We start from the raw sequence: 12,256 nt of genomic DNA on the forward strand, positions 1-12,256 counted from the left end.
TTCTGTGGTGGAGAGTATTTTGTTCTTAGGGACATTGTATACAAATTATGAAGTCACCGTCCAACAGCTGAGATTTCGAGTTGAAAATTCTTGGCAGAAGATATAATAATGAGTTCATTTTGACAGATCTTCAAGTTGGCAAATTTTGAGAATAGTCAATACATTGTAAGAGTGAATCTTTCAAATACAAATGAAATGAGGAATTTTGGCTCAGAAATCTTGCTTTTGAGGTATGAAATAGCAGGTGTTCGCTGGCAACTTTTTTGATAGGTTGAAAATAAATCCTATTCTTAAAACATAGAATCCATTTTCCATCACATTGATGTACGCGTCTCTGTTCTTTTTAATTTTATTTCCTATGTGATTTTTCCAATAAAGATTTTGAAATAAACAAGCAGCAAAAAAGGACAAAAATTTGTAACTATTAATTCAAAATTGAAACAAATTCTGATGAATATTTATTACAAATGCCAAAGTTCAAAATGCATGTATATTGCCTTGTTAAAAATGATATACATGAATAATATACCCAAACAAATAGAGAAACACTCAAAAGGGGTTGAATTTTAGATGTGCTTATCTCAGGTGAACATAAGTATATTGTTCCCAGCATATCAATTTTTGGTTAGAATGGATACTGAAATTTGCCTGAATAGAAAACTTTAGAAGTCAGTTCTCCATCAGCCATCCTTGTGACCATAAAATGGATTTTGGGGCTATACAAAATTCCATTTATGGTTATTCTGATGCTCTGATTTAAACTCTCTCTCACAGCACAACATCAAATAGCAGCCCCTGCCCCCTACGCCAGCACCCTGTGACTCCCATCTCCCTGGTTTATATTTTGTCATAACACTTGTCACCAACTGAAATCACACATATCTACCTGGGTTTTATGCTTATTATCTAACTCCACTTTCCGGAATGGAAGCTTCCGGAGGACAGCAACTTCGTTCTGTTCTTTGCTGTGTTCTTGGTGCCTGGAACAGATAATAACTGATACAATAGATGCTAACCCGGTATTTGTTGAATAGATGGAAGAATAAATATTAAAATTTGGAAGCCTGGGCTCGGCCCTTAAGGAATCTAGTGTCTAAAGGAAAAATAAATCATGGGAATAGAGAGCCCCAGAATTAATCCATGACTTTGGTAGATGTTTGCAGCCCCTGTAGGATTGGAAATACCACTGGATTAGAGGATTGGGCCACAGTCCTGACTCTGCTACTACCTCCAAGATGACTCTCTGACTCTTCCTGTACTCAGGTTCCTCTGTGTGGTTGGGAGCAGAGTATCCCTTTTGGACCTGACATGGGTGTTTCTCTGATTTGTTCACAGAAAACTGCAGCCTTCCCCTCCATTCAGACGAGGGTGAGGCTGAAGGGAAGGTAGAAAAGTGGTGGGTGGGTACATAGGAGGCACACATGCCACCTGAGTCCTTCAGACCTGCCAGTCCCAAGCACAGCTGACCATCTTCCTCCAAGTCTAGCTGCTCTTCTGAGCCCCTCTCTGGGCAGAGCACCTCACTTCTCCCCCTCCTCCTCCCCAGACCAACTCTCCTCTGGCCCCAGCATCCTATTCACTGTCAAGCCCACAGGTCTTTAAGATCTGGAGTCATGGCCTCTTTTCTTCCCCGCCCCTCCATCATTCAATGGTCTCCTAACTGGCTTCTCCATGTTTTGTGACTTCTCTTCCAATCTGTCCCTCATACCTCTGCCAAAATCATATCATCCTCCCTCCCAGAACCTTCAGGGTCTCCTCTTGTTGGTAAAATAAAATGCCCACTTCTCAGGCTGGCATTTAAGGGAAACTAGATAGGAACAAGTGCTTTAGAAATTTTAAAAGACTTCAGAGGGGAGGGGGGGTGGGGGAATGGGATAGGCTGGTGATGGGTAGGAAGGAGGGCACGTGTTGCATGGTGCACAACTAATGAATCATGGATCTTTACATCAAAAACCAGGGATGTACTGTATGGTGACTAACATTATATAATAAAAAAATATTATTATAAAAAAAATAAATTTTAAAAGGGAAAAATTACTCCTGAATGGGGAGGGGAAGTAAACCACCAAAATCACAGGTTGTCATGCGTGAAAGGGCCAGGAAGTAGAAGGAGGAAGGCACAAGGAGGCAAACTGACTTGTTCAAATCAAAGGTGCTTAATGACATCTTAGTAGTAGAATGGGGGTCTCCCGGCCTTTGGAGGGTGCTTTGGAAACTGGCAGAATTTCACTGTGGGACATGAAGAAACCGGGCAGACAGGACAAGCAAGCTAAGGAAATGTATTGTCTTGAGCTCAGATTATTAGGACGTTAACAGATAGTAAAAGGCAAGTTGATTTACAGAGTTTAACCATGGTGATAAATCAAATGTCTGTATTAACTTTAACAATTGTATTTTGGATATCAAAAAATCTCCTAAAATTAGAAAGGTGGACTCTGCAGGAAAAAAAAAAGTAAGTACCATTTGTAGTATTTAAAAATATATACCAAGTTCCAAGTATATGAAACCAGTAAGTTTTTAAAATATGAAACTTTAGAGTATCTTATTTAAGAATAGATGAACTTGAAGGAGCTGTCCAAGTTTTGGAACAAATCTAAATCACTGCTTTCTTGAATGATAAAAAAAAAAAAGAAGAATGGGGGCGCCTGGGTGGCTCAGTCAGTTAAGCGTCTGCCTTTGGCTCAGGTCATGATCCCAGGGTCCTGAGATTGAGCCCTGCATGGGGCTCCCTGCTCAGCGGGGAGTCTGCTTCTCCCTCTGCCCCTCACTCCACTTGTGCTCTCTCTCACTCTCTTCTTCTCAAATAAATATATAAATAAATAAAATCTTAAAAAAAAAAAAAAGGAAAGAAAGAAAGAAAACATAAAAGAGCAACTGAACCTGAATGTTCCACCTTTCCCTTTTGCATGAGTTACCTTAATGCTGACCTGACTGATTCAATGACCTGTCCTTCCAGCTCTACTGTTAACTTTCTGTACGACCTTGGACAAATCACTTCTTGCTCTGGGTTTCATCTTTGTGCATGACTGGCCTTGTTTCTGACCACCTCCCACCCCAGCTACAAAGCTCTATGAATTGATGATTAGGGCAAGCAAACTACTTAAAGCTCTAATTATTGCCCCAAGTTTTATGTGACTTCAAAAGGCAGAGTACTTGACATTCTCACCTGAACACTGATAAGCGTCTTCAATTATCAGTCAGAAGAACTATAAATGGAAGGCCTGCTAACAGGTACATAAGCAGAATCTTCAGGTCCTTGCCTTTAGTTCTCTGCCTCTGACTTTCATCCCATTTAATCAGATGCTTCACCTCTTTAGTTAAAAACAAAACAAAACTTCCCATAAATACACCTCAGTGATTCAGTGTACTGATTTTATACGATTATATGTCATTGAATGTTTGCCTCTGGAGAATTCTTCTCTGGAGAACTTACACTCAATTTATATGGACTTTCCCCTGTCAACATAAGAAAACTCAACTGCACAAACTTGAAACAGTATTCTTTCAGGTTTCTGTAGGGATAAATATCTCTTCACTCAGGAGACTCAATTCCACCATGATGCCCCGCCCCCCCATTAAGGAATGAAAGCAGAGGCTGAGTGAGTGTTAGCAAACAGAGTGAAGAAGAGAGGAAGTGTTGGTGGCATGAGCAAAGGCGGGTTTATCTAGATTGATTGCATGGGATGGACAGTTTCTGCAGGGATAAGAAACATGTTAAGACAAGCAGGTTGAAGTTACTTTGTGGAAAGCCTAGATGTCATTGCCAAATTTTAAAATATTTTCCAGTAGAAATATGGAAACACTGAAAATTTGGTGGGGGTGGAGGGGCATTAGTAATTCAGGTGCTTTTATAATTGGTACTTTTTAACTTGAAGAGAAAACATCTGGACTAGCTGTATGAACAAATATGTAACTTCTCTGGCTCTATTACTTTTCTGCTAAAATAATATTGTTAATCTCACAAGGTTTGTGTAAGAATCAAAGAGTTCATAGTTTAGCCTATACTGACTTGAGCAATCAATGAGACCTTTGGCTCAGTCCCAGCAGAATGTAGGGTTGAATGAATCTGTGGGCTTGGCTTTATCCTAAACTCAGATGAGGTCAACAGGATCTGGGTTCCCTTTCTCTATTTTTCATCTCTGCTTTCCCAGAGTAGCTTCCACTCTTAAGAAGCTCTCCCCTCCTAGAGACAATAAGGCCGCGGACACTTAGAGATACATTCTCTCTTATCTGTGTCCGGTGGGAAACATACCAGGTATTCTGTGGGGCAAAGGTATTTATTCCCAAAAAATAACAGTTCAAGGACCCCTCCCATACCATTTGCTGTGGTAGGATTACATGAGGAAACATGAACCACACAATGTGACTGATGAGGATGGAAAATGTTGCCAAATACGCACTTTATGGCACCTACCCCGTATCTGAGGATAGCTCTACCCCAGCTGTGCAGACCTGAAAAAATTTAATGAAAAATTCCCTGAGAGAAATAAAGGTAATTGTTGGCAAAGGAAGGAGACTAATGAGTAATGATGAGTCAACTCTCAAATGCCCTTATATATTTATGAAAAGGAGCATTGCCAACTTTTAATTATTGCATGAATGTAAAGAAACCCAAACATGTTTCGTTAGTTTTGTTTTGTTTTGTTTTTGCAAGATAGACTGGAAGGAAGTCTAACTAGGATAGAATGAGTGAGTAAAACAAGAAATATTGCAGAGGGTACGTTGATTGTCCTGAAGGACACGGATGTCGTGGGTGAAGAAGACAGGATTTCAAATCTTGGTGAAGGAAGGATGGAGAATAAATAGAAACGGGGCAAGGGAAGTCTGTAAATGAATCACTTCAAGGACTTTACACACTTTGGAGTCTGGTTCTTAAGTCCAGGAGTGAAGGGAGAAAGATTATAAAAGAAGTCAGGGGGTGAATAGTTACACATCCTACTAATGAAGGGACTTTTTTTTTAAGGTTTTTTTTATTATATTATGTTAGTCACCATACAGTACATCCCTAGTTTTTAATATAAAGTTCAATGATTCATTACTTGTGTATAACACCCAGTGCACCATGCAATACATGCCCTCCTTACTACCCATCACCAGCCTATCCCATTCCCCCACCCCCCTCCCCTCTGAGGCCCTCAGTTTGTTTCTCAGAGTCCATAGTCTCTCATGATGGAGGGACTTTCTTGACCATCTCTTCACTCAGGCTGAGTCTGACAGAGCATTGCTAAGAGTGCAATATGGATGTTGTGGAACATAGATACTGTCATCTTCCTGAGAAGCATGTTTTGTTTTGTTTTGGGGGGGGTTGTTTGGGGGGTGGTTGAGGTTGGTTGTTTTGTTTTGTTTGGGTGAGAAGGGAGTTAACATTTCTGCCAATGTTCCAAAAAGGGAAGAGGAAATTTTAACTTGTCTGAGAAACAAGTAGTCAGTGACAACCATGACAAAAATGGATTTGCACACTAATCCAATCTCAAAATTACCACTAACATAAATTCAGTCTTTTCCTGGCAAATGCTCTCCACATATTCCCAAGAATACTCACATTTTTAACCTGCTTAGGAGCCCCACCAGTTTGTGGGTTCTACAAAAGGCCACTTTCATTTTAAGAGTCCAAAGAAGGGGAGGAGAGACAGGAAAAATGTCGGGACTAATTGGAGCTATAGCAGCTGATACGTTGCTCCGTGTGGCTCACGGATGATGCCTGCTCCCCCACCACCCTCCTCTACTTAGGGTTGCCAGATTGAGCAAATAAAAATATAGAATGCTCAGTTCCATTTGAATTTCAGATAAACAAGTAATCTTTTGGTATAAATGTACCCCATGTAAAAAATATTTATAGTATATATATAGAATATATATATTCTATATATATATGTATCTGTATATATATAGAATATATATAGAATTTATCTGAAATTCAAATGGAACTGGTCATCTTGTATTTTGTCTTGCAACCTTCTTCCACCTGCCATTCTCAAACCCCACTCTTCCAGAGGGGGTCCCCATGGCTGTTCCCTAGGGACAGAGCTCCTCCCTTTGACCACGTTTGTAACTCCCACTCCCCAGAGGGAAGCTAAGTCAGGTAAATCCAGCATTTCTCTGCACCTGGAATCACTGCTCCCTTCGATCACCGAGCCCTGGAGCCCAGCTGTACCCCTTCTTTCAGACTTCTACACACAGGGCTCTCATGGCCTCTTCCTCTTACCCAGCCCCCTCAGGGAGCCCGAGACTGTCAGACACACTTGTATTTGTGTAATGTCTGTGTGACATATTATTCTGTCTGCTCAGGATCCTTTCCTCTGGGCAGCCACTCTTCCATTCCATGTGTTTCGAGAGGTACTGATCCTTTCTTACTTAGCCCTAGGGGTGTGACCTAGGCCATCAGACTTAGGCCTGTCTAATCAGAGAAGTTCATTTTTCAGACCACAGTGGTCGTTCAAGGCTTGGCCTATACCCAGGGTCAGGTCAGAAGCCACTCCCAACTTCTCTGCTAGACCTGTTGGTAAAGACGGTTCTGTTCCTTTTGGGTTGTTGACTGTAGGGGTAGTTGAAGTCGACACCCTTATGGCCATCTTCTCTGACACCTAAGAGTCACTCTCTGAAGTAAGAAAGGGCAACTATAAAAAGAGCAACAGAGGGGAGAGAGAGTGAAAGCCTTGATGCCATTGTTCAAAAGAGCCGGACATAGCTAAAACTAGGAATCCGTTATCTTTAAAAACTAATACAGTGGGTCATTTAATTTTTGCTTCAGCTAGATTGAACTGAATGTGAACCCTGAGCAAAATAACATGTCTAAACCTCAATTGAATGTTAGATCCATGCTTTTTTTTTTTTTAAACAGACCTCTTTGGCCCCTTGAAAATCCAGCAGTGTGGCTGGGCGTCTGTTCCATTGTTCCCAAATTCTCTATGACATTCAGGAGCTAGTCTGCTGTGAACATCTATGCTCTTGGGTGGCAACACAACCTCGCTCATGGGATGCCAGCCTGTACATTACTACGCTGTAGTAATGCAGTACAAATTACTCTTTAAATGAGTACGTGCACACACATGCTGTTTGTTACACATATTCTGGATACAAACACCATCTATGTGTTCAATATGCTGTGCACATAATTATCAAATGTGGAACCACCAAACTTCCTGTGTGAAAAGAGTTAATAATAGTCTTATGATATCCCAAGTCGACTACCCAAAGGTAAATTCCCTTGGATTCGGACATCTGGCCATGTCCAGCAGATTGCTGGAGTTGGTACACGTGGAATCAACTTGTGAGGAGTCATGACAGGAGTAAAAATATGAAAAGCAAAATGAGGAGTGTCTGTAACCTTTCTATGGGGCACTGAGGGTCCAAGGCAGCACCAGCATTCTTGGCTGTGCTGGTACCGGCAGCAACAGCTGGGGCAGGGCTAGGTTTTCGGTGCCTGCACCAGGTCCTCAAAGACCTCTACCCTGTTGGTTGAGGTGCAGGAACTAAGAGAGCTCTCTGAGGAACCCCCAGAAATTGATGGGGCTCCTAACTGAACTTCAACTTCCTCATCTGTGAAATGAGAGTCAGGAACTGACCCCACCTCCATCTAGAATTCCTTTGAATTCTTCTTGTTTTCTATACAGAGGGAGCCAAAGCAGAAAAAGAGATTATGAGTTATCTCTGGGAACTGACTTCTTTCCAAAAAGAAAAGGGAGGTAATGGCATCACTGGGGACAACAAGTGACATGGTATTAGTACAGAGCTAGGTCAAGTCACAGTAGAGTTTCTAAGACCAGAGGTCTGTGACAAGATATGGTTCATTTCCCACACAGAAATTCTAGAAGTTTCTAGAAAGATGGGAAGCTACTGTTTACTTAAGCAGCAATCGATCGATCACAAATACAGAGTCAAAGGGATATCCATTATGACACTGTACAATATTTCCTGTAAATGTTGATATTGAGATGCTTCTCATGATCCAATCTTGTAGAATGAGCACAAGCCACAGTTTATTTTATTTAAAAGCTTATTTCATAGAAGAGAGCCCAGTCACATGTTTGGTCACTGCCATTAACATTAAATTCCACAGTAGAAGAGGTTATAAACAGCTTCTCGAGGAGGAGGGGATGCTAAATAACTAAATTTGAGCCATTGATGGTAAATGTGGTTGTTCGTAGGGACTCAGTCCACATGGCCTTTCCCCATGTCCTATGTTCCAAATTTTCTGATCCCGTATTATCTAATTTTCTTTTCTGTTTGCTCCCCTGACCTTCCACTCCTTCCAGTACCTATTAATTCAGTCTCTCATCTCTCCATTCCTTTTTACAGTCTGTCTTCCCCCCCCCCGTTGTCCCTCCCCTCAACCCCCTCCTGACCCTTCAGCTCTACTGTCCCATTTATCTGCTTCCCATCCTACTGCTCCTACCCTCCGCGTCTCTCATTTCTCAGTCTCTCTGCCTTTTCCATTAGGACCCTCCTTTTGTGTCTCTGCTATATTACCTTTGTCCACAGCAGGACATTTCTGCTTCTCTTTCCATCCATTACTCAAGCTGGTTTTGACAGAAAATGAGTTCCTGTCGTGGGACGTCTTTTTATCTGACTGTCCAATCTTGAACGATACATCACTTATCTGAACACCCTTTACCAGATTCCTTATTTTAGATGGATTCAGGGGGAATTCCAAATCCCAGGCCCCTTTATGCTTTCTAGATTTCATTTGTTCTTTAAAATACACGCACTCCTGCTTTACCAAGGGAGAAACTTTGAGGGAGAACTTTAGCTCAAAGCTTGAGGAGGTCTCTTTTTTCAACATGTCCAATAAAAACTGCAGACTGAGGGTCATCTCCTCATTCTCTGCCTCTTTCTCATCATCCAGAAGCTTTTTCAGTTCTTTCCGGGACTCTTTCCCCAACTGGCTCTAGTCCTCTTTCACCAGATAGGACATGGCATGAAGAAACTCCTGGAAGCTAATGTGACAGAAGGTATAGAACGTCTTGAGGATATGTTCCTCTTGGTAACGCGTGCTGCTCGGGAAAGCATTGAGGTTGGTCCCATCTAAATTGTGCTTCCTGAGGTCAGCTTCTTCAAACATGAACCTCCAGTGCTGGATCCCCTCAGCTGCCAAGGAGCACAGACCGCTCAGGACCCTGTGCCCAGTAAGCTTGGAGCAGCCTGCATTGTCGCTGGGCGGCAGGAAGGTGGAGACATAGGCCATGAAGATGTCCGTGCCGTTACTGGGAGTCTCTGAGATCTCTCTGCCCCTCTCCATCTGCTCCTTGAGCCAGGAGCAGATCACCCAGCAAATGCCTGGAATTTGACATGATTTGTAGAGAACGTCATTTCCTTGTACAATGTCAAAGGCATTTCTGGCTTGCTCCTCATCTGTGAAATAAGAGCTGAAATACCTCCTCCTCTCCTCCTCCGAGAAGCCTAGCACGTGAATATGGAGCGATTGCTGCAACAAGGGCTTCAGATTCTGCAAAGCCACCGGCCGGGTGGTGATAAGGAGTGAACACATGGGAAACAGCTTTCTCCTAATTAGACGGTGCAGCACGGTCTCCATGGGGCTCGGACTCAGCCTCTTCCAGCCCTTTGCAAAGGGCCTCTGCAGCTCGTCAAAGCCATCCAGGATGAACAGCAGCCGCTTCTCCTCCCTCAGCATCTCTTCGACGGGCGCTCGGTTGTCCCCACAACACCAGAAGAGGAGCTGGTCCGGGTTGCCCTCCTGCAACAGGACCACTTCTCTGCAGCTGACATAAAAGACATAGTCAAACCGGCCTGGGTACAGGGTGCCAGCGGCCCAGTCCAGCACTATTTTTCTGGCCAGCGTTGTCTTTCCGGTGCCGGCGGACCCCTGTAGCAGCACCGTGGGCGGGGTTTGGTAGGGCTTTTCTCCTGGATCAGAGTCTCCACTGAGACAGAGTCCAACTCCTGCTCCAGGACGGGGCAGGCGGACGATTCTGGGCTCCCTGGGCTAGACTTGGCCTCCAGGAGCAGTTGATTGTAGCTGCCACAGATCCCTCCCTCTTGCCTCTCCTCCAGGCAGCGCACACGCTCTCGGTATATTTCTCTGTAATCTGAGCCAGACACATGGGGTGTTAGCGGGTCAGACGGGAATAAAGACAAAGACGGCCCTTCAAACTCTGGACTCTGCTGTGTAGTTTCATCTTGTATGCTCTCTAACTCGTGTCTACCTGAAGGTCATACTTCGAGCTTCAAGGGGAGGGGCCCCTGGACATGTGTGTTTACCCGCACACAGACACGCACGGTGTACCTGTGCACATCGGTATGAGTGTGCAAGTGTGTGTGCATATCGGTGGGCTATGAGTGGGTGTCTGTATCCACACAGGCTCGTGGGAGGGCGCTTATGCAAGTTCGTGTATTTTTGTGTGACAAAGGCATGTCGGCGTGCATCAGCACGTGGGTGTTTGTAAGAATATGCAAGTGTGCAAAAGTCTCCATGTGTGTGACTGTCCGAGTGTTTCTATGAAACGGCCCCGTCTGAAATGGTGAGGACAGAGTGGAGAAAGGAAAGGGAAGCTGGAGGATGGTGAAGTAAGTAATAGGAGCCTGTTCTTGGTCATGATCAAGCCGGAGCTCTAGACAAACCAGCTCCCGAGCCAAAGCCATGAGTGTATGTCAGAAGAGCTCTCAGGTGTGACAGGGGCCTATGGACGGAGCACAGGCACCTCCCCTGGCACCCCACGAGAAGGGACAGAACTTCTGGTTTCCATGCCCACCCTGTTCTCTAGGACGGCATCGATCCACCAGGTCCTTGAGAGAGCAGGACGCAGGAGCAGACTGTCACTGTGGGAGGCAGCCTGAGCTGCCTGCTGGGACAGCAGCTAAGGAAAGATTTGACCCCCACACCCCAGTGCCATTTCTGCTGGTAGTAGAAACCCCTTCACCAGCACCACCCTCAATCTCTAAGCCCCCCTCTTCTACTCTCCTCTTCTCTGGCACTACAACTGGAGGTAGGAGGTGGGGCATTACGGCCACAGGGTAACTGCCATCTTCCTATAAAACCCCATCCTCCACTCAGGCCCTACCCCAACAGCTGTCAGAGCCTTCAGCTGGAGACCACCAGGACCCTGGGCACTGGTGCTCCTTGGCAGAGACAGAAGGCAAGAGTGAGAGGCAGCACACACTACAGGCTGTGGTTGTCTCTGGAAGTGTCATGGGGGCGGGGGAGTCCTGATGGCACCCTGAGCTGCCCTTGTCTCCTGCTGTACTCACCATTCAGACAAACGTGGCTGAGCTGGTCCACAGATTCCAGCAGGTTCATGACCCTCAAGACCCCGAGCACCACCTTCACAGCCTCCCGTGCTCCGTACAGGGAAATCAGCCGAGAAGCCAGGTCCACCGCGCCCAGGCCCTCCAGCTCCCTACGCACCAGCCGCGGCCGCCCTTCAAGCAGGCTCCTGTCCCGTAAGTGGAACTTGAATAGCTTGAAGCTTTTCTCCTCAAGATCGCTCAAGGCCCAGAGCAGTGCATCCCGGGGGTTGTGGGTCTGGGCCATGGTGTTGGCGTGAAGGGCTGAGTTCAGACCAGTGACTGGGAGAAGCAGGAGAGAGGGGAAGATAGGCGGGTGCTGAGGGAAGAGCAGCCTGCAGACACCTCAGCCACTCAGCTTTCTGGGTGCTTAGCAAGCTGCTGAGCGCAGGCCAAGGGAGATGAGAGAGGTGCGTGCCAAGTTCCAAGAAAGGTGAGCAGGTGGGGCAGCAGGGAATGTTCCTCCTCATTCCCCACTGTGCCTCTTTGTGAGCTGACGCGTGTCCGGGCCAGCAAACAGGAAGGAAGGCACGTGGGTGTGTAGTTTCTCGTATCTCTCCATCTCTCTCCTCCCGCCTCTTCCCTCTCACGCGCACTGTGTATCAGGCCCTAAATGCCTGCATAAGGCAGTTTGGGTGAAAAATATATATCTCTCTTAAGTTTCACTAGTGAGTGCCTCCCTGACTTTGTGAACCTACACAGACTTGGAGCATATTTGCTGGGACTGCTGAGGAATGGCTAGAAGGTAGAAACTCTACACTCATCAGCCCCTCGGCTTCACGCAGGATTTCAAAGCTGGAAGACTTCTAATTCAGATAAGGAGACGAGTTCAAATAATAAGAGAAACAGCCGCTTTGAGGGCTCACTAATTATTATCTCTTTTGATCATCACAGAAACTGTCTCGGGGATCGCTTGAGATGAGAAATTTGACAGGGAAGAGTGGTTTTCCAGAACTTTCCAGAGCTGGCCCAGTGGACAAAGAGGGAGGATTTAAATAACAGCCTCTGATCAGGG

General features: G+C 45.1%; 1 protein-coding gene across 1 annotated transcript; it reads right to left on the minus strand.

The window, feature by feature from the left end:
- Window positions 1–8,400: 8,400 nt before the first annotated feature.
- On the minus strand, window positions 8,401–11,488 carry NLRP10 (NLR family pyrin domain containing 10). The gene is given in 3 exon segments (XM_008683839.2): window positions 8,401–9,873; window positions 9,876–10,046; window positions 11,206–11,488. Coding segments are annotated over 3 exon segments (1,920 nt in total). The 3' UTR covers window positions 8,401–8,407.
- Window positions 11,489–12,256: the final 768 nt, after the last annotated feature.

This window comes from Ursus maritimus, unplaced genomic scaffold, assembly GCF_017311325.1.
Source record: "Ursus maritimus isolate PB19 unplaced genomic scaffold, ASM1731132v1 scaffold_16, whole genome shotgun sequence".
Taxonomy (NCBI): domain Eukaryota; kingdom Metazoa; phylum Chordata; class Mammalia; order Carnivora; family Ursidae; genus Ursus; species Ursus maritimus.